The 26,313-nt window shown below is 29.4% G+C and overlaps 2 protein-coding genes across 2 annotated transcripts in view; both read left to right on the plus strand.

Moving 5' to 3' along the window:
- LOC111626287 (guanylate-binding protein 2-like) overlaps nucleotides 1-14,814 on the plus strand; it is a 37,859-nt gene extending 23,045 nt beyond the window's left edge. Inside the window, exons 7-22 of the mRNA XM_023369605.1 lie at nucleotides 4,829-4,943; nucleotides 5,036-5,112; nucleotides 5,184-5,277; nucleotides 5,353-5,432; nucleotides 5,568-5,705; nucleotides 7,835-7,893; nucleotides 7,978-8,107; nucleotides 8,171-8,335; nucleotides 8,428-8,518; nucleotides 8,578-8,675; nucleotides 12,205-12,273; nucleotides 12,384-12,458; nucleotides 12,686-12,771; nucleotides 12,846-12,945; nucleotides 13,021-13,167; nucleotides 14,402-14,814. Of these exons, the coding sequence (XP_023225373.1) occupies nucleotides 4,829-4,943; nucleotides 5,036-5,112; nucleotides 5,184-5,277; nucleotides 5,353-5,432; nucleotides 5,568-5,705; nucleotides 7,835-7,893; nucleotides 7,978-8,107; nucleotides 8,171-8,335; nucleotides 8,428-8,518; nucleotides 8,578-8,675; nucleotides 12,205-12,273; nucleotides 12,384-12,458; nucleotides 12,686-12,771; nucleotides 12,846-12,945; nucleotides 13,021-13,167; nucleotides 14,402-14,596 (1,719 nt within the window). The 3' untranslated portion in view covers nucleotides 14,597-14,814. The remainder of the gene's footprint in view (nucleotides 1-4,828; nucleotides 4,944-5,035; nucleotides 5,113-5,183; nucleotides 5,278-5,352; nucleotides 5,433-5,567; nucleotides 5,706-7,834; nucleotides 7,894-7,977; nucleotides 8,108-8,170; nucleotides 8,336-8,427; nucleotides 8,519-8,577; nucleotides 8,676-12,204; nucleotides 12,274-12,383; nucleotides 12,459-12,685; nucleotides 12,772-12,845; nucleotides 12,946-13,020; nucleotides 13,168-14,401) is intronic.
- Nucleotides 14,815-22,723: 7,909 nt separating this feature from the next.
- On the plus strand, nucleotides 22,724-24,293 carry LOC111626306 (adult-specific rigid cuticular protein 15.7-like). The gene is made up of 3 exons (XM_023369628.1): nucleotides 22,724-22,732; nucleotides 22,801-22,887; nucleotides 22,959-24,293. Exons 1-3 carry the CDS (start codon nucleotides 22,724-22,726, stop codon nucleotides 23,358-23,360), a joined length of 498 nt encoding a protein of 165 aa, XP_023225396.1. The 3' UTR covers nucleotides 23,361-24,293.
- The last annotated feature ends 2,020 nt before the right edge of the window (nucleotides 24,294-26,313 follow it).

The following is a 26,313-nucleotide window of genomic DNA, read 5'->3' on the forward strand; positions in this document are numbered from 1 at the left end:
GTATTGCTGCTCGGAGTAATGACATTTGCCTAAGTCATTTTAGAAACATTTTAAAAAGTAGGTAAAGCCAAACCTCTTTGGATAGATATTTTACCAAGCGACCTCTATCCAGTGAAAGTGCTGGTAGAAATGAAGGAAAGAAAGCAAAATGCAGTGAATAAAAATTTTTAAAAATATATATAAAACAACACTAATTTTTTTATATTTTCTAAGTTATTTTTAAGTTATTGTTACATTATGTTATGTAAGTTAAGTTTTAGTATCATTTCCCTTCTCCCTCTCCTCCGCTACCAGTTTACACCTCCACCATCGTCTATCTTCAAAGGTAAAGTGCAAATAAAACTACATTTTTTTATCAATTATTATTCTATTATGGTTATTTATACATTTACAACTTCAAAATGCATTTCTCAGTGTTTTCCTTACTAAAGTTTTTTTTTTTTTTTCAATGTACTACTTTGCTTTAATTTGAGTGTGTTTTTCATGTTGGAATGGATTATTTGGTTTTACATATAATCATATGGGGAAAAATGATTCACCTTACGACATTTTCATGATATGATCTCAGTTTAGGAATGGATTAATTTTGTATCCTGAAGTACTACTGTATCTATAAAATATATAACAATATAGATAATTTTTTAGAATAAATATAAATTTGTTCATATTTTTTTATTTAGTATTACTGGATATAAAAATTGCAATACTTATTTATAAGTACCTACAAAAAAATATAACAGAAATTTATAAAAACAATAAAAAATGTCTGTTATTACTTATATTATGATAGTTACATACATGAAATAGAAATAATTACAAAGAACTGCCTTCATTATTTTGATTTTCAAATGATATTAGTTATTTATACAGTTTTAAAGTAATTAAAAATTATAAAAATCATATATTGCAATTATTTATAATACAAAAAATATTATTTCAACAGAATGATTTGTGCGTAGCAATTAGCAATATTAGAAATAGTTCAATAACAAATAGCAACCAAATAGTTAATAATATAGTTTAGTATAAATATATCTAATTTTGTTTTAAAAATTAGTACTTTAAAAAATAACAAAACATCCAAAATTTCAAATGACATTAAAGCTTCAAATTTTAATGCTAACATTATTTTCACTGAAAGTGTATCATTTGACATTAATGTTTATTGAATAGTAGATAGTACAGCAAAACTTTCTAAATTTGATGATCTGATGTCAATTCAAAAAAGTTTGAATTGTAACTCTAATTATAAGAATCATTTAAAGGCACTTCTCAGTTTTTGATAACATATTCTCATGCATTTCTTGAATTAAACTTTTTTGATGATGATGATGATGATTTTAGTTATGATTTCTTCATTAAATTTTTTATCTAACTTAAATTATTTTTGAATTTATCTCTGCATTATACTGTTACCAATGGTGAGATCATAATTTTGAAGAAAAGAAAGTTCTGAATTTTGATTATTAGAGAGGTTGCGGCCGACGTTTTCAATGTGAAAACATGTACGTCAGACGTTCAGCACCACTTTCCTGTAAGCCTAGAAGTTTTACAATGGCATTTGGAATGTCAGTGGAATCATGCGGGACATTCCAAATGCCATTGTCAAACTTCTAGGCTTATAGGAAGGTGGTGCTGAATGTCTGATGTACATGTTTTCACATAGAAAACGTTGTCCACAACCTCTCTATTATTTATTTTACGGGACAGTCAAGTTTTTAATTATTTTAACAGGACTCTAATGTTTTGTTTCTGTACTCTGAAATTCTCTGCTTTAATGATTCATACACATTTAAACTTAGATCAATTTGTTAAAAGTTTCAGAGATTCTTCAATACACTTATCTCACTTATTATGAATTCTAAAGTGTTTCAGATTTTAAACATAGTTTCCAATGTAGTAAAATTATTCTCACAGTACAAAGCTTTTTTACTCTGTATTGCCTCCACTTTATAAAAAAAAATGAATTCAGCCAGTTTGAAATTAGTTTGTATTATTTTCCATTATACATGCAATGAATGCACTCTAAAAAAGAAAATAACTATAGAAGTTATCATGAGGAAGATTATTCAAATACCCAGATTGCAGGAATTGTCAAGGATGCCACATCCACAGTTATTTTAAATAATTATATTAAAAAATATAAAATTATTATAAAATATATAAAGAAAAATAAAAGTACCAAAGTTTCTAATATAGGATAATTCATTTTTCAAATTATTATTATATTTCGACAATCATTCTGCAGTCCATAATTTATTGATTATTATGAAATATTCTATTCTGTTGCAAGGCAAATACTATGAAATAAATAAATTTTAAATTCATAATTTAAAATATGAAGCAATACTATCTTTTAATTATTAGAATATACTTCAATAATTAAAATTTCATTAATTGCTTTCAATAATAATTTTAAATGAAAATCTAGTTAATTAAATCTTTCAGCTGTTTGCTCTCCGATCACAAATGTCAAGATCTAAATGGACTGGAGAATTTATTCATGATTTATTGAGCTTTCCACCTCTCCTCTGGGTAAGTAAAAATGTGCAAAATAGTCAGTATTTTACTTTATATAAATATACTAAAGTATCTATTTTTTATAACATGTTTTCAAATTATGAAACAAACACTTCTGTATATGCAAACATTATACACTTGAATGTATCATAAATACCATAGTTATGACTACTGAACTTATAAACTTATATGAAAAAAACAATGACTTTTCATATTTTTTTTATTTACATAAATGAATATTTCACTTGGAAAATTCAAATATAATACTAAATCCAAAGAAATTTAAAACTTTTCTATCCTTTCACTAAAAGTAAATGATAACTACTTATTTGCATGAAAACATATCAGAAAATTCAGTTTTTGAAATTAATTTATGAAAAAATCTAGAGAAGAAATTATAAAATAAATGTTCTGTCTTAGCTTTTAGCCAATTATTATGAAATAATCAAAAACATGAAAACTATTGCCTTTGTATCATTAGTTTTGAATAAATTAAAGAATTAAGAAGTTTCTGTTATAAAATGCATTGACACATGAATAAAGTTTATTGATGTGTCAATGCAATTTATAGCAGAAACTTCTATTTAAACAAACAACTTTTCCCCCTAAAAAATATCAACAGGTTGAAAATGATTGGACACCTTGACTGTAATTGCGAATAACAAATTTTGGCATTTTATATATTTTGTATCTTTTTTCTTTTATTTTGAAAAAATTATTTATTTTAATATAGAAAGAGTGACTTTCCTATATTGTATCTTTGTAATTCTATGCAATTTAAACTGGCAAAATATTTAAGTAATTATATTATTTTTCTTTTCTTTCTTTCCTTTTTTATTTTTATTTTGTTTTCATGAAACTTAACAAATTAATGGCTAAACATTAATTTTATTTTAATTGGCATATTTTAGGAGAAACACATAATAACAATGCTTAAAATAACACCTCAAACTGAAATTACATCATGTTTATTGAACTTAGAATACATTGACACTAAAAAGACTAAAATTGAATTAGTGATGTATTATTATAAATGTTGATTTGATTTAGTTGAATAATTTCTGTTATTTATAAAGGAGAAATTGTATTTTCTTTTAATTTTTATATTTTTTACTTATATATGTTACAGTCAAAACCCGTTTTTAGTTAGAACGCGTTTTAACTAGTTGAAACTAGTTTATACTGAATGTCTTTGTTAAAACCCGTTTTGTCTAGTTAAAACTAGTTTTAACTCAAATTCATTTTTGACTAGCAGTAAATTCTAGTTTTAACTAGACAAAACGGGTTTTAACAAAGACATTCAGTATAAACTAGTTTCAACTAGACAAAACGGGTTTTAACAAAGACATTCAGTATAAACTAGTTTCAACTAGACAAAACGGGTTTTAACAAAGACATTCAGTATAAACTAGTTTCAACTAGACAAAACGGGTTTTAACAAAGACATTCAGTATAAACTAGTTTCAACTAGACAAAACGGGTTTTAACAAAGACATTCAGTATAAACTAGTTTCAACTAGACAAAACGGGTTTTAACAAAGACATTCAGTATAAACTAGTTTCAACTAGACAAAACGGGTTTTAACAAAGACATTCAGTATAAACTAGTTTCAACTAGACAAAACGGGTTTTAACAAAGACATTCAGTATAAACTAGTTTCAACTAGACAAAACGGGTTTTAACAAAGACATTCAGTATAAACTAGTTTCAACTAGACAAAACGGGTTTTAACAAAGACATTCAGTATAAACTAGTTTCAACTAGACAAAACGGGTTTTAACAAAGACATTCAGTATAAACTAGTTTCAACTAGACAAAACGGGTTTTAACAAAGACATTCAGTATAAACTAGTTTCAACTAGACAAAACGGGTTTTAACAAAGACATTCAGTATAAACTAGTTTCAACTAGACAAAACGGGTTTTAACAAAGACATTCAGTATAAACTAGTTTTAACTAGACAAAACGGGTTTTAACAAAGACATTCAGTATAAACTAGTTTCAACTAGTTAAAACGCGTTCTAACTAAAAACGGGTTTTGACTGTAACATATATATTACTAATTTAAAATTTCAAAAACTTAAGAATACAAATAATGTATTAAATGAACTTTTTTCAATATTTAAAAATTGAATTTGTTTATTATATAGTTTTTAAAATAAAATATATTTTATTTTAACTGAATTTAGCATACGATGATGACTTCTATAAAACAATTTTTAATTACATAAATTTAAATTATTATGTTCATTAAATAACAACAGTTTAAAAAATATTCATATTTTTAATTGATAAAATAAATATTAGATTGTGCAAGACTTTGTTCAAACAACAGTTGATAAAGAAACATCAAAAGAATGGCTTCATCGTCTCATGGAAACACACACAAGAGAAAATGAAGATTATGAAATTAGATTAATGGGTAAGGTTATTTATAGTGAAATATTATTTTTAAAATCCTACATTGTACCAATACAAAACTATCAAAACATCTGTTGAAATTTCTTCCGATAGATATCTTTAAATCAGTAGATTGTCATACTTTATTTTTGCCTGCCACAAGAAAACGGATTTTAAATGATTTATCTCTGGTGAGACTTTTTATAAATTTTCTTTTATTTTGACTATTAAAAATTGATAAATAACATATTATTTTGAATAGGCTACAGATGATGATCTAACCTTTGAGTATAAAGAAGAAAGAGATGATTTAATATACAAGTTAAAACAGTCATTAGTTCCAAAAGAAAAAAATCGTTAGTAAATTTGAAAGGTGAATTGATTAGAAGAAAATACAATTTAAAAAAAATTTTTAAATACTGTTGTTTTAGATAAACCTATAACTGGAGCAGAATTAGCTACTCTTTTTGAAATTTTGGTCAATGCTGCTAATGAAGGTTCATTAGCTGAGGTAAAATAATTATTAAATATTTAACAATAATAAATATCAATAAAATACATTCAATATAAATGCATGATACATTAAATATAATTTCTAAATATATATATATAAAATTTAGGTAAAACATTTCTTTATTCAATGTAGATACCAAGCAGATGGAATGCTTTCATTGAAAGAATTAAACAAACAGCCACTGAAGATTGTTTTAAATTTTATGTTGCTGAAATGACAGCATTCAGTGATAAACATAACAATAAACCTGTGAAAGCAAAAGATTTACAGGTATATCTTTACCAATTTTAAATTTTGTGTATAAATAATGGAAAACCTTCTTAAGTGTACTCTAAATTGAATTCTTTGAATTGAAACTGGAAAACGTCTATAATATAACAAGCTTATTATATTCTTGGACACTCCTTTTTGACATAAGTTGGTCAGGCACATGTATGCCATCTTTACATTATACAGAAAGTGTTAATGGATTGTTTCTGTTAATAAGACAATATAAGCTTTAATATCTTTTCTGGTGAATCAGCTTCTATTTGATTTTCAACTGCTGAAAGTTAGAAATTTAATCTTTAAGCATTTGGAAAAAATTCAACATATTTGTTGTTGAGCAGACAACATTCCTAATGCAGATGAAAGTAGAGTATTTTACTGTCATTTTTCAATCCTTAATTGAAAAAGCAGTGATATGTACAGGGGAAAATGAATTTTAGGAATAAATTACTGTTTTTGTTTCAGCATGGAATGAAGCAAATCAAAGCCATTAGTTATTGGAAATACTTCATGTCCTAGAATTTTTACAACTAACGAACAAACTTCACATAATTTGTTAGTATAATAAGAGTATTTGAATCATTTCTAATATTTTCGAATGAGTGAACAAGAGTAATATTTTTTGATTGAATTACTTCATTTAAACGTTCATTACCAAAAATGCAAGTATGTTAATGCAAATTGCTCAAATGTGACTATTCACTTTTAATTGATGTGCTACCAAGTCCAACTAAAGTTACACTATATAAGGGCATTATTCAGTCAGTTAAATTGCCAAACAGTAAGTAAATAATATAGTTATTAATCAATACTGCATATAAGTGCAAGAATAATTGAATTTCTAAGAAATATTGCAATGTTAGATGTCATTCAGTGAACTTGTGGTGTCTGGGCAGATGTTTTAACTGAAATCATCACAAAAGGTTTTATGTATGCAGGATTTAAAGCAGATAATTGATGAAGAGAAAAGCAGAGAAAAATAAAAAATTGAAAAAAGAAATGATCTTTGAAGTATCACAATTGACTTACTAATGTTCAATCTTTGAGAAGCACTGCTCTAAAGTATTGTCAAAGTGGGTAATATTGCCTCCTGCAGGGCATTTTGAATTATCCAAGAGGGCATTAGACATGATATGGGCAATAGGCTTTGTTGCCTCCTATCTTTGTTCTGTGTACACAGAACAGGGCATTACCACCAACAGTCACAACCAAAGGGAGCAGTGATCCAAAAAAGTTTGAGAAGCACTGCTTTAGAGGTTCACAATAATGTTTGTTGAACACTTAATGTACTAGACAAAATAATGAATTCAAGTAATGCTACAACTAAAGAATTTTCAGAGGAAGAAACACTACTTCCATACAAAAACCATTTATCCATCAAAGAGCTGTATAATGTCTTTTGAATTAGAATAGTCTGCTTTTATCTGTATTAAATGCTTATTTCATGTAGTCGACTGTTTAAATTTACCATGAAAGAACGTTTTCATCTTGTTTTAGGAAAACTTCAGCTTCCTAATGAATATAAGTCACTATTCAAACTGAATTTCAAATTTTATTCTAGTTTTTACAGATTGAACAATATTTAAAACCTAGTTTTAAATACTGAATTTGTTTTAAAACAGGACGAAAAGATTCCTTTGTGGCAAATTTAAATAGTAAGCTATCTGAAATTAGAATTTAATACAGATAATAATATGGAGTCAGAAATACATGAGGTAATATTTGATATTCTGCTTTTACTCCTAATAACTTAGAGATTAGGCAAATTATAAAGAAAAAAACAAAAACATAATGTATTGAATATTACAATAAATTTTTAAATAAAAATGAAAAAATGTAGCACTAATTTTTATTTAGATTTTTATGTGGTAAAGTAAAACAGTGTTTTAGATGATCATATTAAGTATATTTATCATTAATATGTAATAAAGAAGTTTGGTTTATATTATAATTTATATATTGTTTATTTTACCATTTTACATTTTTATTAAATTTAGAGGTGTTCCAGATAGATAGGAAGAGAAAACAATTTTCCCTCCTCTGTCTGGACATCTAAATTAGCCACATTATGAAACCATTAATGCCTAATGTAAGAAGTTTTACCGTATTAATATTTATTTATTTTTTGACAGGAATGTCATAATCAGTCATTTGCAAAGGCTACAAAATTAATAATTCAACTGCTTAAAGGGTAATTTCAAAAACTAACATGAAATGATTTTTTTTTTTATAAAAATATGAAATATAGATAATAAATAACTGTTTATTATGTTAGTCTTGAAGATGCTCTAGGAGATGCAAAGCTTAAACTTACCGAAGATGTTTCACATTATTTTGAAAAAACATATGAATTAAATGAAAAGAAAATTAAACTAAGATGTGCAGAGCTTCAAAATCAAATGGAGGTAAAATATATTGTAACTTTTGGTTTCTTTTATAGAAAAAAAAATCACAAAGTTTATTTTCAGCTATATGCAGAAGAAATTATAGGAAATGTTCAGATGCCTTGTCCTTTGACAGAGCTTCAAGAACATGTTAATTCTGTTATAGTGAAAGTAAAAACAAAATTCATATTAGAATTACAAGATTTGATAGAACCAGAAATTAGAGATAAATATATTACATCATTAAATGTAAGAAAAAATTATATATTTTTTAATATATGATTATTATATTTAAATTTCTAATATTTTTTATTTTTATTATTTGTAATTATACCTTGTAGAATATGATATTAAATATGGCTGATGGTCTAAAGTTAAAAAATACTCAGTTAATTGAAACAACTTTCCAAAATGAAGCAAATATTGCATTAGGTAAGTTGTTAACACTCATTTAATATTTATCAATTTAATTTATTTGCTTTAATCTTTAGAAAAATTTAAGGAACTTACAAATAATGATGATAATACACCTAGAAAACCTATTCAACTGAAAAAAATAGTTGATGAAAACAGTATTAAAGCAATTGATGTGAGTAAAATTATTGTTCTTTTATTTCCTCTTTTTAACTATATAAATTATTAATTTTCAAAAATTATAATGATTGTTATTTATATTTAAAAATTGAATATATTTAGTCTTGTATAATCATAAATCTTGCACATAACAATATATTGTTTTGTTTAAATTATAATGTTTTCTTTCTAAAACACTTGAATTTTAAATTATATTGTATACACATACACAAATAATATGGTCTGAAGTATAAAATTTGATTTTTACAAAAACATATATTTCTTATAAGAATTCAAAGATCATTGTATATTCAAATATCAACTTATAATATTACAAAAACTTTGATTTAATATTTTTATTTTTTACACATTTCTTTAATAATGTAGATGACATTTGTTTACATTATAGATGAGCTTGTGAGATTTTTATGTTAATTGAAATTTGCATAAATCAAAAGTTCTTTGTCAATGACTTTTAGAATGTTATAACATAGACAAATTTATATTAATTTAAAGTTATTAACTTGTATTGGTATATAATTATTTATCATACAGGTATACATTTTCAAAAAATAGACATGAATTATTTTAATTTTGTGCCAGCTTGATGGAAAAGCTTAATGAATATTTATCTGTTTGCATATTTTGCATATGACATCAATACATTCATTAACGAGAAAGCATATAAATAGCAAATAAAAAGTTTACTTGCAAGGAGTAGACCTGGTAATGCTGTTAGTCAGCTCTGTTATCACCCTGTTAATCATCAAGAGAAACACTAAAATCTTGAACATTTATATACTGCAAAACTCAAGAACTAATCTTGCCATCAATTCCAAGTTTACTTGCAAGTAAGCTTTCCATTTTATCATCTCTAGAATTTATATAAATTACACAACAGTTTTCTCTAATTAAAGGTATAAATTTATAACTGTAATTAAAGAAACAGCATAAAGTTTTCTTTAGTCAAATATTTTTCCTTGCTGTTGCTTTAAAATACATAAGTTCAATTTTAAGTTGAATTAAAATTAAATTATCTTAAAAGAAGATTGTGTATGTGCTATATACAATATACTCTTTTATATTTTTGTTTCTCTCTTTTTGTCTACCTTTTATTATTATAATATCAGTAATGTGAAAATTAATACAACAAACACTGAAAACTAAAATGTATTTTACAATAAAATTGCTAATTGATGTAATTTGTAAATTTATATTTTAGAGAAAATAAATTAATCATATACAAGGTCTGTTCAAAAAGTATCGGATCTTTGGTCGGCAAAAATAAATTTATTGACTTTGAGGTACAAAACCCTAATCCCCTTCAAAGTAGTCTCCTTGGTAATGTATACACTTCTCCCAGCGTTCCTGCCATTGCTGGAAACACTGCTGGAACGCATCTTTTGGAATGGTTATCAGCCGGTCCGTCGCATTTCGCATGATGTCTTCTCTCAACTAAATAGCGGCATTTTCAGCTTGAGAAATAGCCAAAGGTCACACGGAGCCATATGGAGAGAGTACGGAGTGTGATGAACCACAGGAGTATTGTGTTTGGCGACGAAAGCCCGAATCAGATGCGCAGAATGGGAGGATGCGTTATCACGATGGAGCTGCCAAGTTTTGATCGACCACAGATCCGGTCGTTTGCATCGCACTGTATCGGAAAGATGACGAAGGACCTCCTGGTAGTACTCCTTTGCGATGGTTTGGCCTTGTGGTGCGTACTCACGACACACCACCCCACGAGAGTCGAAAAAACTGTCAACATGACCTTTGATATTGCTGTGGACCTGCCGCGCTTTTTTTGGCCTTGAGGATCGTCCCCGAAAGCCTGCTGAATCTAGCGAATGGTTTACACTCGGGTATCGCCAAGATTTTTGGCAAAATTTGATGTAATATCGCTGCTCACGTTGTTCAGTCATTTTCCAGCTTAGTGAAATCCGACGAGAGCGCACTACATGACCTCACTCATACGCCGATTGCCAACGACTGACGCTTCCTGCAGGCGGAAAAAAATTCAGGGCTGTGCATGACTGTCCCCTCCACAACTCCACCGAAGGAGGCCTCTCTCGCATCATTGGTTTACGCGGAAAAAAAAAGGTCCGATACTTTTTGAACAGACCTTGTATTATTACTGTAAGAAAACTGATATTACAAAACATGATGATAATTTACTTTTTCCCAATAAACATTTTGTTAAAGTATTCTAAGAATAATCATGTTTGCATAAAACTAATATATTGTCAGATTAGTTAATCTTAAAACTAAATTTAAATTGGATTTCAAGTTTTTTCTCTGTTAAATTACATTATTTACTGACAATTTTATATTATTATTTGTTATATAGTGACAATATTGACAGAAAATTAAAATCTAGATACAATAGAAGTTCATTAATCTGGTACTGGATAATCCAGAATGTCTGGTAACTCAGCATCCTCTGATAACAATAGCTTATTATTATAGGTCTATTTACAGTAATTTTTATTTTTTGTTTAATTAACATGTAAAATTTATTTCGCACAAATAATCTATTAACTTATGAAAACATGTATTTGAATGAAACAGTTTTTTTAATAACAAACTATTAAAAACAGTTTGCTATTAAAAATATATTTTATAATTTTATTTAAATTTATAATTTAATCTAATTTATATAATTATTTAAACATGGGTTATTATATTTGCTATTTATTATGATATCAAATTTTCATTCTTTTACACAATAACATAATACATGCCTAACATATTATAAGGTTGCTGACAGGGAAATGGTAGGGAAATGTCGAGTGGATTGAGGGGTTACTAAGAGGGTATGTTGGTGTGATGGTCACTGGGATAGACAACAGTTACAAAAAGCCATTTATTTGACACAAAATGAGCTTACAAGATTTCAGTGATCTAAGTCGGTAGTGGCCTCTGGGTCTTCCTCTCTTTTCCAAGATAGTTCCAAGTGATGGACTATACCTGGCTCATGAATGACAGTTCCTTCAGCATCTCAGTGTCCCCAGGACAATGCGGTTGACTTCTGGTGATGGGAAGATGTGAATCTGAAGACAGGAGATACTGATGAAGGTGGACATGAGAGAGAGAGAGACACACACAACAATTGGTCTGACACTTGGAACTTTTGGGAGAAGAAGCTGCCATATCCTTGAATTCCTGGGTTTTTATTCATTTCTATTCTTGATCGCCCATTTTGATTGGTCGTTTTCCTCGTTCTCACTTTCTAAGAGGTTGATCACTCATTACTAAATGTAATGAGATATCAGCTTAGATCATAGGAGAAGTCAAAATCAATGTTTAGTTTAATCCCATAACTTGGAGATGTTCAATCTTAGGACTTATAAACTTTAAACAATAAACAAATGTGTCATGTTTTCATACAAAAAAATTATTTTAATGCAAATTTCAGTGAGGGTTTGGATTTGTCCAGAGCCTCACAATAAATAAATAAATAAATATATATATACTGTATATGAATTTTAAATATGAATTTTAAATTTTTTACAATTCTATAACAAATTTTAATTATATATTTACAGTTATTTGAAAGACATTGTATCAAATTAAAAGAAGAAAGTTTATATACAACATTCTTAGACCTACTGAAGGTATTACCATGTTACTTTTTACATGTACTCAAACTTTTGTTAATAACTCTTAAATATGTGTAATTTATTAAATTTATTTTAACTAATTATGATAAAATTAATTTTTTTAGGGTAAAATATCAATTTTTGCAAAACAACTTAATGAAAGGAATGAAGAATTAGTTAAAGATTACATTGATAGAAAAGTATATATTTTATTTTACTAATTCTACATTACAAAATGCAAAATTAATTAGCTTATTAAAAAATAATGTTTTTTTCAAGTTAAAACTTAATTTCTAATATTTAACATATTAGAAATTAATTTTTATTAATTTAATTTTGAATTAAATGAATATTCATTAATAGTTTACAAACAGAATTTGAATCTGTGATTTAAAGACTATATTTATTTTTAATTAACTTATTTCAGTCCCAAGAATTGCTGAAAAGATTTGAAAAATCAACTTCACCAAATCACATTCAATTGCCTATTAATGCATCAGATTTAGAAACAAGGTAAGTGATTTCTAAATAAATTAATTTTTTAATAAAGTTATAAATTTTTTATGGAATGTTATTTGTAATAATAGATTAAGAAATGAAATATATAGAATAGAAAGAGAATATAAAGATTTCCTAGACGATTTTATTGTTTACGATTCATATCATTCAGGACTAAAAGATTTATTGGTAAGAAAATTATTGAAATTTTATATAATTATAATTTTTAATAATTTATTTTTTAAATTAATGTATTGCTTTTAGAAATTAATAGATGCTGTGTGTAAGAGAAGAGAACAAGAAAATGTTGATGCTTTCACTCAAGTGGTAGAAAAACCTCTTTTGCAATCCAAACAGATTATTTTATTATCTGCAGATAAATATTCAACTAAATTTAAGCTGAAAAATTTTGTAAGATCTCCATGATTTTAAATTACAGTAGAGCATTGATTATCTGACCCCCAATTAATTGTTACAACGATTAACTGACCGTTGTAGTTGGCAAATTTCAAATGTCCGCTAGTGATGTGGCACTACAATATTTGGCTATGTCTTGGCTACTTTAATATTATTTTTGTTAAATTTTTGCGTGTTTTAGCTGGCAACAGACTTGACCATTGAAGGGAGGCCAGTATTTAAACGAGACTTTTATGAATGTTTGTTTGTTTTGTGAGCAATAAAATAATTTTTAACGATACAATAGTGACGATTATTATTTTTAAAAAATTTGTTAGGCTTAACATTGATGAAAATTCAACGCAAAGTTGGTTAATAGCGATATACTAATATACTAATTACATGGGATATACTAATATACTACACTAATAATGGATTTTTTCATACTTTTCGGTTATCCGACTTTTCAATTATCCGACCAACCCNAGTATTATCAAAGTATGATGTGCAGGGGCGAACCACTAGTAATTCGAGGCGGAGAGCATTTATTTTTAGCTAAATATATTAAAAATTGCAGCCTAGCATTGTTACCGTGTCACATGTTTTTAATAATTATATTATTACGTCAAGACATATGACGATGACGTCTGGTATAAGGCAGTTTTTTTCAACCTGTGGGTCGCGACCCCCCGGGGGGTCGCGGGTAAAAGAAAAAGACAAGTGTTTGTAGGTCCTACACTATATTAAAAAACTAGAATTTCGGCGAGAAAGCTGTATCTGTTTATTATACAGTACAGTTGGTTTTTTGATTGACATTTAGGTGTGAATGATGGGTTTCGCCAGGGAGGGGCCTGAAAATGATAGCCGAAAAAGTGCTGAGCTGACCTGTAAAAAAAGTAATAAGTAGAAAAGTGGAAGTTAAATACTGTCGTCCAAAAAAAAAGGTCAACAGCACTCCGAACCCAATGTTCCTATGAGAGGGAAGTATCATACCATACGTGTCATAAGTTATTGTCGATCCTTCTTAAATTCTCATTTTAGTCAACAATAATTTCTCTCAACAGAAAGAAAATTAAATACATAATTTTTAAAATCACTGATATAGTTTTAATATCGCTTTAGGGGGTTCGCCAGAACTTTTTAACTTGTAAAGGGGTCGCGTATTCAAAAAGGTTGAAAAACACTGCTCTACTGTATTATCAAATTATGCTAAACTGCTAAATAATAATTAATTAATGATTAATTACAGATGATAGAAGTTTGTAAAGTTAATTTAAATGATGGGAAAGTTCAATACTGGTCATCAGAATTAAAGATAAGTATTATAGAACATTTTATACAAAAAGATAAAGAACTTCAGAAGCTTCTAGAAAGTAAATCAGGGCTTTGGTCAAGCATAATAGGTTTCTTTCAATGGTTGTTATGGCTTATATACTTAGGATGAAAGGTATTCTTATATTTTCAATTATTGTTTATTTTCAATTTGTTAAATTTTTAATTTAACTTAGAAGTTTAAAAAGTTTAAAAAATGGAATAGTTCAGAATTTGACAAATAGGATTGTTCAGAAAATAACAGATTTAATTAATAATAATTATATTATTATGGATGTGTATCCGTTGTTGTTTACAAAATTATTGTTTTCTTTATATACTATATAATAATATTAATCATCTATATTATTTTGAGCCATAATAAATAACAGTCCTTTAAAAAAAATCAATTGAATTTTACAATCAATTTTTATTATTATTATTATTATTGATTAATTTGTAAAAAAATTCAAATTTTTTTTCATAATTTCCTTAATTAAATTTGTTAAATTGTTTGTTAAAAGTGGAAGAAAGAAATGTTTCCCATGAAAAAAAGATGTTTTTTAAAATGATTTCTAGTCGTTTCCTTAGTTACTTTAATTACTTTCCTAAATATTATATTTCAAATTTTATCTAAAATTCATCTTTGAAAATGTACATAGAAGTTACAATGTATACATCATTTCATAAAAATATGAATTAACAATGCAAAAATTTCTTTTTTTTTATATAAAAATTGTTGTTATTTATTGATTATGTATAAAGTTTTATCTGTATATTATGTAAATATCACAGTGTTAATAAAATTTGTTTATTAAATTTCTGTATTTAAAGTTTATCTCAATGATTTATTGATTTTTCTAGATTTTATTGTTTGTGTGTTAATGAAAATCAATTTGTATGAATTTTTATTAGAAATACAAAAGAATTTTAAAATTTTTCCATTATTTTTATTACTCTACAAACAGCTTTAGTACACATACAACATTGCATACTTATATAAATTTCTATATTTACATGGTACAATAGAATCTGTTTATTGTAATCAGGGCCGGATTAACCCACTTTAGGGCCCTAGACATTTTCTTCTTCTGGGTCCCTCCCGGCTCTTTCAATTAATAAATCTTGTTACTATTATTTCTATTAAATTTCATACGGACACTGCAGCTGCTTATAATTTTGCTATAAAAAATAAAAGCAAAATTATTTAACAATATTTCACAGGATTTAAGAATACATATAGTTAATATTATTCTTATCGCTATAAAGAATATTCTAAATTATTGGGAGTTTTACTTTCAATAAGAAGAAACATAAGAATAGGAGGGTTGTTCAAAAAGTTTCCGAACTTTATTTATTACAAAAAAAAAAAAACACCACACACAAAATATTTGTCAGGGTCCCCTTCAAGGTAGTCTCCTCCGCAACATATACACTTATTTCAACGGTGTTTCCACTTTTTGATACATCTTGGAACGCTTTTTCCGGAATGCTCATAAGCTCCTCCGTCGTTTTTTTTCTATTTCTGGAATGGTGACAAATCTTTGAACGTGTTTTTTAGTTTGTTGGAAAACAGGAAAAAGTCGCATGGGGCCAGGTCAGGTGAGTAAGGTGGGTGGGGAAGCACAGCGGTCTTGTTTTTGTCCAAAAACTCGTGTTCTGAGGGACAAATGAGCCGACGCGTTGTCGTGGTGAAAAAATCAACTCGCCGCTCCTCCAAAGTTCGGGTCGTTTTCGTCTGATTTTGTCTCTTAGGCGTTTCATAACACCAGGTAGTACTCAGTGTTGACTATCTGGCCTGTAGGTAGGTATTCATGATGCACAACCCCCTTTGCATCGAAAAAACGGTCAACATCACCTTAACATTTGAGCGAACTTGTCGAGCTGTTTTGGGGTGGGTGGCTGTTTCACCCACCCGTGGAAAGTTTCCGTGAAGGATTTTCCGAGTTTCACACAGAATTTCACAGAACAACAATGTTCTTTCAAAGAGCTGATTTTCGCCAAACCCCACAAACACCACTTCACATAAACGGCCGTAGCTAACCACCGAAACAAGATATCAACAAACGGGTTGAAGGAGGTTACTCGGGGGGTTTCCGCGGACACAACGTCTCCAAGCGGATTAAACAATAACAAACTGGAGGCGCGCGCGTACTGTACATTTTCTTTGGATTTTAGAATTCACAATAACCATATAAAAAGCAATATATTTTTGTTTGTTTGTTTATTATATATTGTTGTCCAACAGAAAAGTAAACTATCTTATTTACAAATCTTTTCAAAATAGACAATTTGACCGGGCCCTTCTAAAAACCGGGCCCTAGACATTTGTCTCATTTGTCTATGCGATGATCCGGCCCTGATTGTAATCATGGATATTGGTATCAGAACAGTCAAGTCCCAAAGTGATTATATTAAGTGAATTCTACTGTAACAAACATGTCAAGTATACTAGTTATCTTATTTCAATACCATTGTTATTTCAGAAGATAAAACATTTTATGCTTAAACATAAGAAATTATTTATTTTAATATTAATCTCTCATCATCAGAATATTTAAAATTACAATTAGTGTTAAAACGGTTAACACACTTGATAGAATTCACAAATTATGCTTTATAACAAAGTTACACGAAAAGATAAATAGTTCTCAAGGTGCAAAAATATAAATACAAGTGGTATCTCTTACTTCGAACGCTAAATTTAACAAAAGTTTGATTCTAAGTTCGAACTACGCACTCAGTGAAAAAATGCATTCGAAGCATACTGTTGAGTCCAAGTCATCTCTCCTGTTACGCTGGAATGTTTTCAGTGCTTTTCCTGCTTTACTTTTGGTGTGTTGGGTTATATATATATAATGTGTTGTTCACAATTTTTAACAATTTCTTCCTTCAATTTTTCTTAGTTCGCAGTTTTTGGCGCCTCGTATATTTTGCATGTTTTAGTTAAAAATTTCCCGAAAGGAACTTTTTAAATTAAAGTGAAAAGTTTAAAATTAGCTTCTAAACAAGAATATAATCTCACATTAGTAATAATGTGTTAAATTTCACAAATGTTATAATTAAATCGCATATCCATGTTAACTAACGACACCTCGGGGGGAACACTTTCTGTTCAACCCAACGTAACCTTTACTTGTTATCCATGGCATCCGAGAAGTGTGTGGAAGCAACGAACTCGAAGAGGAAGGTTGTAATATCGACGAATGAGATGAAAAATAAAGTTATCACGAAGCACAAAAGAGATAAATGTGATCTGGCGGCATATTTAAGATGCCGCAGTTGACGATGTGCGACTATGTTAGTTAATGCTATTTACGTGTTTTATTTATTGCTTTTGTGTTTTAATTGTGTTATTTTTATCTTAAATTATGTGTATTTGCTGTTGTTTTTCGAAATGGGTATTATTTAGGATCTGGAAATGGATTAATTCACTCTGTTATTTCTAATGGAAACAATTGATTCGGAGTTCGAACAACCTCTTGGAAGGAATTGAATTCGAAATACGAGACACCACTGTATTTTTTTAATACATTTTATCAGATAATAAAAAACTTTGATTAAATAAATATTGTGAACTTAAATAGAGTGGATTAAACAAAACATAAGACGACCAAGAGGACAAGTGGTGAAGCTGGAGACCTACCACTCTGGGGACCCGGAATCGAATCCACATGATCGAAAAACTCCAGAGATTTTTCAATGGTCTGTCCGTCAGGATTTGTCGGTCCTAATCCCTCTCTACCTGGCCGCTCCAAAGTGGGCCCAAATCCCAAAAAGCTGGCCAAAAGTCAAAAGAGTTATCAATTTGGCTGAAAGTCAGTATTAGAGGGTTTTTGGGATCGCTGATTACGAATCCGAAGTCAAAATTTGAAATAAAAACAAAATGACGGATTTAACACGAACCACTTTTATAGAAAAAATACAAAATAAATCCATATATTGTTTAATACGATAAAGCATACAATCAGTTGATTAAAAGTTCATGCATCGTCATCCAAAGAATAATTTGATTCACAATCAGATGATTCAACTTTGAAAACGCTGGAGCTTCCTTACTTGCTGGTATAAGTGGCGCAACTAACAATAAAACTGCTTCTGGAAACAAGTACTTTGAGTTTTTTCGAGGTAATTCGCACAAACTCGAAATAAACGGATCGGATATTAATAATAGGCGTAAAATAATATCTTCCACTGTTTTCACTCGGAAACTTTTCTTGCAAAATCTTCTCGAAACTTTTTAATGTATTTATTAGTAGACTCTTGAGCGTCTTCAGACATCTGCCCTATCGGCAATACCGATGAATTTATCACTTCTGCACCATGAATCAATATCTTATGTGCCTAAGTTGGCATGCAGAACCACGGAGATAACTGCACAAAGTAACGAGCTGTCTGTAAGGCACAATCTTGAAATTCTATGAAATCGACTTCATGGCCACACGAAATTGTCTGCAATATGACATGGAAACGCTTAATCAAGTCCTCATCAACCACTGTAATAGCAGCAGAAATGCTTGAGTTTTCGAAAAATTGTTGAGCGGTATTCTCATCATTCGAGCTACCGAAACCAGGCTTTGGTTGATTGACTATTAGACCCAACTCTATACGGAAACCCTTCTGTATATTCGTTTTTCAGAATCATATTTCTTTATTTTCTTTATCACTATGCGCTTGCCACAGTTTGATTTCAAGCCTATATGCTACATGCAAACAATATTCAAAACACCAGACAAATTCAAGAAAAAGAGCAAAGCATTCCGCGTCATTAATGTACAAAATTCAGAAAACTATGTTTTACATTGCAAGAACTCGCACCAATGACACAGTTGCAGCTAGTTGCAACTAGTTTTAATTTTTTTCATTCAATAATAGTTCGATCTACAACACGCGATCGGTCCAGTCGCAGAACTCTACAGAATTTATGAACTTTTCTCTACATGTTTAAAATTTTCTGTTGTAATCTTCCGTTCATTTTCGTACAAATCATTCGTTTTCTGTTATCACATAAAGTATTATTATCAATTTTGAGTTACATAATGATATTCTACTCACTTGCAGCTGCAAATTCCATTTTTTAAATTTAAATTAGATTGATTTTTAGAGATTTGGCATCCTCTTGAATATAGCGTAGAAATCTTTGCTTACTGCATGACGCGTCTAGCTCGATTGAGGGTCCCCTTTCGACTAAACTACAATAGCAGGTATAAGGGATAGGGGGCGCTAAAGTCTAGAATTCGACCTAAGGACTCTTATCCAACCGAACCCACGACTAGAAATTACCGGAACTTAAACTCTATTTTTCGACTTTTGGCCAGCTTTTTGGGATTTGGTCCCACTGTGCGCTCCCTTATGTGTCCTGCCAAACCTATAATGGGCTTGTTAAAAAGGTCTTAGTTCCACAGAGTGGGAAGAGTTTAAAAATAATAAAGAGCATACATTAACATAAAAATCCATATCTCTACGACAACAAATTGTAAAAGTAAATATATTTAACAATATTTCAGTTTATCACGTCAGTTTCCAGCTTACATAAATTTTTACTCTGATCATTTTTATAAAGATATTCACAAGTTTGAGATATTACAAAAGAAACATAGCTTGATATTTATAAAAACAGACTAAAAACACGAATTATTCCTAAAAAATTATTATTAATTTTATTTTGTAAAAATATTAACATTTAATAAATTTATAAATGAAAGATATTCTTATTAAAGTAATTTATCTATATTATTTATAAGTTTATTATTAATAACACTTATTTTTAAATTTATTTTAAGCTATTCAAAATTTTACTGTAAAAGTTTTTGAAATAAGTTGCTAATGCAAAAGTTGAATTTGTGTGTTTCAAAATAAAAATACTCATAATCATAAAAAATAAAAAATATACAGTTTTTAATGAATATCTTATTTATTTACATAAATTTAATTTTGTCACATAAATATGCTAGTGTAGATTGCCTAAACTTTTATAAAAATGTTGTTTTGCTTAAAATGAAAGTTCTATTGTAAAAAAAAAATTCAAATCCTCTATTATTATTTTATTTGTATAATCATTGATTTAGCTGAATAATAAAGAAAATCAAAGATACACCAGTTACCATATCTTAATCTCTTGTTTTAATAGCAATAAATGAATCTTGGAGACCATTTAAAAAATTCTAACTTTAGAAACTTTGTACCTGTATATTAAAATAACGGATCTACGTTTTCCGCTACAATTAAGGAAATTTGTTTTTATATTTATAAATTTCATTAAATTATGAAAAATTATCATATTTTACTTAAACTAATCTATTTATTGTTTCATTCTTTCTTTATATAACTTTTGAATCGCTTCATACTGCTTAAACTACAATATATCCAAAAATACAAAAGAGAATAATAATTTCATTGTATCTCTATTTCTTGTTTGATTGCAGCTATTAATTGTTTTATTTGTTATTCTAGTCTAGTTGTTATAATAAAAACAGTGTAGGTTATTGTCGTGACAAATATCCTTTTCACTGATTTGTTTGCACTTGACTTTTCCTAGCAATTATTCCGCACAACTTAATTGAAGTGTGTAATTAATAATTAATAGCTATTGATATTTCTCCCAAAAAAGTATTTTTATACCTCAATGTCATACAAAAAATACCCAAATATATTATTATCTATAAAGTACATTTTTATACATTAATCGTATCATTCAAATACTATACATTTTAGCTTGCAGGCTATTTTTAACGGTATTTATTTGCTTAATATTCATTTAATAACTTATAAAAAAATTTTATATTCTAATTTTGAAACTGTTCTGCTTTTAATTAAACAAAAAATAGAAGTCCTATAAAAACTTGTTTTTAAAAATAAAAAAAAAAATGCAGAGTAAGTAATTTATTTTTAAACATTTCTAATAAAAATCCTAGAAATGCAATTATGCTTTTTATTATAAAATAACTTTATAATTTTTAAAACAAAGAAAAAACAAATATGATGTAAGACTTATTCAAATGCATTTCGAATTCACTTATATGAGAAATCAGCTTGATATCTTTTTAATTACCTTTATAAAAAATTGTAATTAAAGTAAGTTTACAATTAACAGGGCAAATGACCTCGTTCAAACAACTCTAACTGATTTTTATCATTTATACAAGAACAATATTCAAAATATAAAAACAGAGTTTATTTTAAATGATAATTATTCAATTAAGACATTGGAACAATATGGAAAAGCAGAAAATGATACTAAACTTACCGGTTTTTATAAAGTGACTAAGCTTTACTATTTTTTTTTATCTTTGTGACATTAATTTTTTTAAATAAACAAGGACAAAATAAGCTTAATAAACATTAATAATCATTTAAAATTGGAGATAGTTAATTAATGATGAAGCGCTGTATCGTAGGGCTCGTTTAATGAAGATTGTTTTCTTAAACGATTACATTCGTTTAAGAAATTAAACATTATATAACACAGCCTCATTGATGAATTACGATTATTAACTACGAAAAATCAGTTAAATTATTAGAAACCAATTAATTGAAGCCGTAGCTCGTGCGATGCATCTCTACTTAAATGCACTTTGATCGTTTATAGCCTTCTAAATTCAAATATCTAATCTTTTAAATATAAGGAAATTCTCTACACAATTATAGCAGACAATAGATAAGGCATAGAATAGATTGTTTATGGTGCTATTGATCCCTCATGCAGAACGTCCTTGCTTTACTCTGTATCTACTCCTTACTCCAGTTTATTACTTCGAGCAATTCGAAATTACCTTGTATATCGATTCGCCGAACTAGTTACAACCCAATACGAACGAGAAAAATCTCATCGAGAAACAAATTAATTAAATTAAAGACAATTGAATGAAGTGTTTTTGACAATGTCATCCGTTAACCAGGTTGAAAATACTAGTCGAGTGGTTAAAGAGAGCGAAAGTAATTGAAATTAATGAATGAGTTTGTATAGTAAGGTTAAGAAGCTTTAATTGAAAAGTAAGATCATTGTCACAAACGTAATTACGTGAAAGAATTTAGGTGAAGGACGTCCATAACGTTCTTTCCCGATCCGACCTTCAAATACTGTGACCGTGTGTCACTCTGGCGGTATATTTCACGGGTCTGAATGTGGCACCAAGTACCATTCGGACAGAGGTCAAATGTCACCTTTTCTCTATCTCTCCACCACTATATAAGCTTCAATTACAAAGCATTCAGCATCAGTTCTCGCTTACTAGCAGCTCAATAAGCAGAATAAGCAATAATGTATAAGGTAAGTTGAATACAATCTACCGATTGATATCTACTATTGGATATATTAACAACTTCATATGCTCACAGGCAACCATCCTTTGTGCTCTCCTCGCTTGCGCCTATGCAGGTTTCGCTGGACACGGTGGAGTGAGCCATTCTTCCAGGAAGCAAGATGTAAGTATCACAACAAAATCGGCGAATTTAGTAATAAAATTGATACTAATATTGCCACTGTTGATGTTTAGGATCACGGAAACTACGCTTTCGGTTACCAAATTGCCGATGGTCACGGTTCCACCAACGGACGCCAAGAAGTCGGCGATGGATGGGGTCACGTTGTAGGATCTTACAATTTGGGTATCGTCGATGGCAGAAAACGTGTTGTCCATTACGTAGCTGACGGACATGGTTTCCGTGCTGCCGTCAAGACCAACGAACCCGGCACTGCTCACAGCTTGCCCGCTGCTGCTGTCATTGCTTCTCCATACCACGGTGCCCCATCCGGTGGCGTTGTAGTCCACAAAGCTGTTGTTCCCGTCCATGGCGGTTATGGTTATGGAGGTTATGGTGGCTACGGAGGATACGGTGGCTACGGAGGATACGGTGGTTATGGAGGATACGGATTCGGAAAGGGTTTCCATGGTTAAAAATTAATCTTCTGTATAATCCTCTAGGTAATTATCGCTTCAGAATATTTATATCCTATAGTGAAATATATACACGTATATAAACTTATTTGTATCTTTACAGTTTTGCCACGATAATTGCTGTTGTGTACCACTGGCAGAGGTACTCGGGTATTTATGCTTGTAATTCAACCAAAGGTTTTCATATCGTCGTACTTCTTCTTCATATCGAAGTCTGAAGTATGGACTGTTCCTGTGTGCATTATAGATGTGTATCGTACTTAATTCTAATACTGGTGTGCTTGTAAATATCGCTACCTCTTCACTTCGAAATACGTGTTTCTTTTTATAAAATAAATAATAAAAATTTATTTTGCAAAATATATCTTTGTTATTTCTGGTTTTTTATTTATCAGCAATTAATTTCTTATTCGTTTTATAATGGTACAAAAACTGATAATTAATGAAATCAATGTTTTTTAAACGGTTAAAAAAATAACAAAATTACATTCACATCTATCACAGAACAAATATTCAGATAAAATGACTTGAATCTGAACTTTTCTGATATTTTGCAATTAGTAATATAGCTTCGGGACAAGCATTTTGCAAATAGTAATAATGGACTTTCGGAACTTTTCCAGTGTGAGAAGTAATGATTTGACCGATCTAGAAAAACGGATAACCGCTCTGAGACTCCAGAATAAGGTTACCATATTTCAGGTTCAAAACCAGAAATCAGGACATTGTAAATGAAGTAGCAAGATGGTAAAATTGATGGATATCAAGCATTAGGCAATACAGTACCTATTCTGGAAAATAATGAATACTTTTAATTAAATTAATTTTATTGAATCTTCAATTACTGCTTTCTTTTTTTTGTTCAAACAGATGGAAAAAGTAAAAATAAAATAAAAAAACTAGACTATGGCTAGAGGTAACCATTGATCCATCGTTGAAACCATCCATTGATAATTTTGATGTCATCACACATGAGACCAACAGAGCTAGATATATGTGCGCTACAAATCACTAAAAATGTATGCATGGAGGGCAGGTAATTTGTATCAAGTGTAACAACAGAGGCCTACAATTATTATTTGATTGTTTTTAATACAATATTTTCGGATGAAAATGAACAAATCGGGAAATTCCGAGAAAATTTTCTCTATCGGGACGAAATGTTCCAAATCGGACAAATCCCGAAAAATCGGGACATATGGCAACTCTACCCGGAAACAAATCTACACGAGTCGAAAAATTTCTAAGATTTTTCGACTCGTCTGTCCCGAAGGCTCACCAGTGGCCGAACGGTCTTTTGTACCCCTCGCTCGGACAGTCTGGCCACGTGGAGTTTTCCGGGTTTTCTCCACGTCTGTAACGCCTAAATAGAGGCCAATTTCCCTTTAAAAGACCTCCCGGAAGGCATCGCCCAAGTGTTGCGTTGCTATAACTTAACAAACAAACTGTCCTGAATATGTCAGGCCCTGTCCATCATCACCCAACCACCCCGTTGTGAGCCAAATCCATCTTGTGCTTGAATTAAATGGCCTTCTTGTGCCAGAGAAGAAAGTCCATCTAGTAAAAATATTAAGATAACTAAGAATACTGGTTCTAGCCCTACAAAGGAACGCTTTTATTTAATTAGCAAAACTATATCGGGCCGACTGAGAGCGACATTGGTTGGTCAGTGGCACGTTATTCTACGGGCAAAAATGGCAATTACTCGGAGCTCCCAACAGGGCCCCAAGCCAATCTTTTATAAAACTCATTACTGTAGTAAGAATATCAAAATTTAAATTCGGTGCTATATCGGGGGACTCTAGATCAGTGGTTGTTAACCTTTTTATACTCGCGGCCCACCAAATATTTCATAATTTTTTGTGACATTTTTTTAATAATAATTTATATTTGTTAAATTATCTATAATAAATTGATTTTTTTATTATTGCTTTATTTTTTTATATAATAAATGTAAAACATAACTTTATTATTTCATTATCTATTTAAATAACATTCAAACTTCACAACTTAAATATAAAAACTCATTTTATTTTTTGTTAAAAATTAACGCGAGAGATTTAAAAATTGATAGAAAAAACGAAAAAATATTCGAAAATATGTACTAGCGAAAGGCAGCAAATTTTGCATTGCTGCCGAAAACAAGAGAGTATATTTTGCACGAATTTGTATCAAAATTCCAAGCATTAATAATTTCTTAGAATCACTTTGGAATAAAAGAAGTAAATACTGCGGTGTAAGTAGCATATTTGCATTTATTTCTTCTGTACTAACAAATTTGTATGTACGAAACGATAATAAATAAATTAAAAAAACTACGTAAACTTTATATTTCTTATTTCACTTTTCAATACGATATTCGGTTATACATCAGTTTTGTTTTTATTATATTCTGAAGGAAATTTTGCATAACTTGGCGGCCCACCGGCAAACTTCTTATCAAATCTAGAGCAGTGTTTCTTAACAGGGGGACCGCAGCCCCGTTAAGAAACACTGCTCTAGATTGCCGGTGTTGTGCAGGCGCAGCACAGAACTTTAAAAACGAACGTGGATTCGGGAAATTCCTCCAAGAAAAATGTCTGAGCACTACATAGATCCCCTAATTCAAATCTGCCTAGGTTCCATGAAGCTATAACGCGCCACTGCGGTTATCATCAAATGTAGAACATAAGTTCCATATAAGTTCCTGCTACGCCAAGTATCACAACCTTTTTTGACTCTTTCCTTCGTGGGTAAATTAGTTTTAATTAGAGTTTATAATTTGTTAATGCTTCAAGCTATTGAACAGTTATCAGCAACATTCCTTTTTTTGGGCCCTACACCATGTGTGCACTTGACCATAAAAATTGCCTCTGACGTCACGTCGAAAGCAACGGCATTGGCTATTTTGTGGGAACCTTAAAAACTGTCACAGATACGAGATATTTTGAGAGTTGCTACAGATATGCAATAC

This window comes from Centruroides sculpturatus, unplaced genomic scaffold (assembly GCF_000671375.1).
Source record: "Centruroides sculpturatus isolate CEXI.00-Female unplaced genomic scaffold, Cexi_2.0 scaffold182, whole genome shotgun sequence".
Taxonomy (NCBI): domain Eukaryota; kingdom Metazoa; phylum Arthropoda; class Arachnida; order Scorpiones; family Buthidae; genus Centruroides; species Centruroides sculpturatus.

Bases quoted from the DNA above. Each gene is read 5' to 3' on its own strand.
- LOC111626306 (XM_023369628.1), top strand. The intron at 22,888-22,958 runs GTAAGTATCACA...GTTGATGTTTAG, and splicing joins ATTCTTCCAGGAAGCAAGAT to GATCACGGAAACTACGCTTT.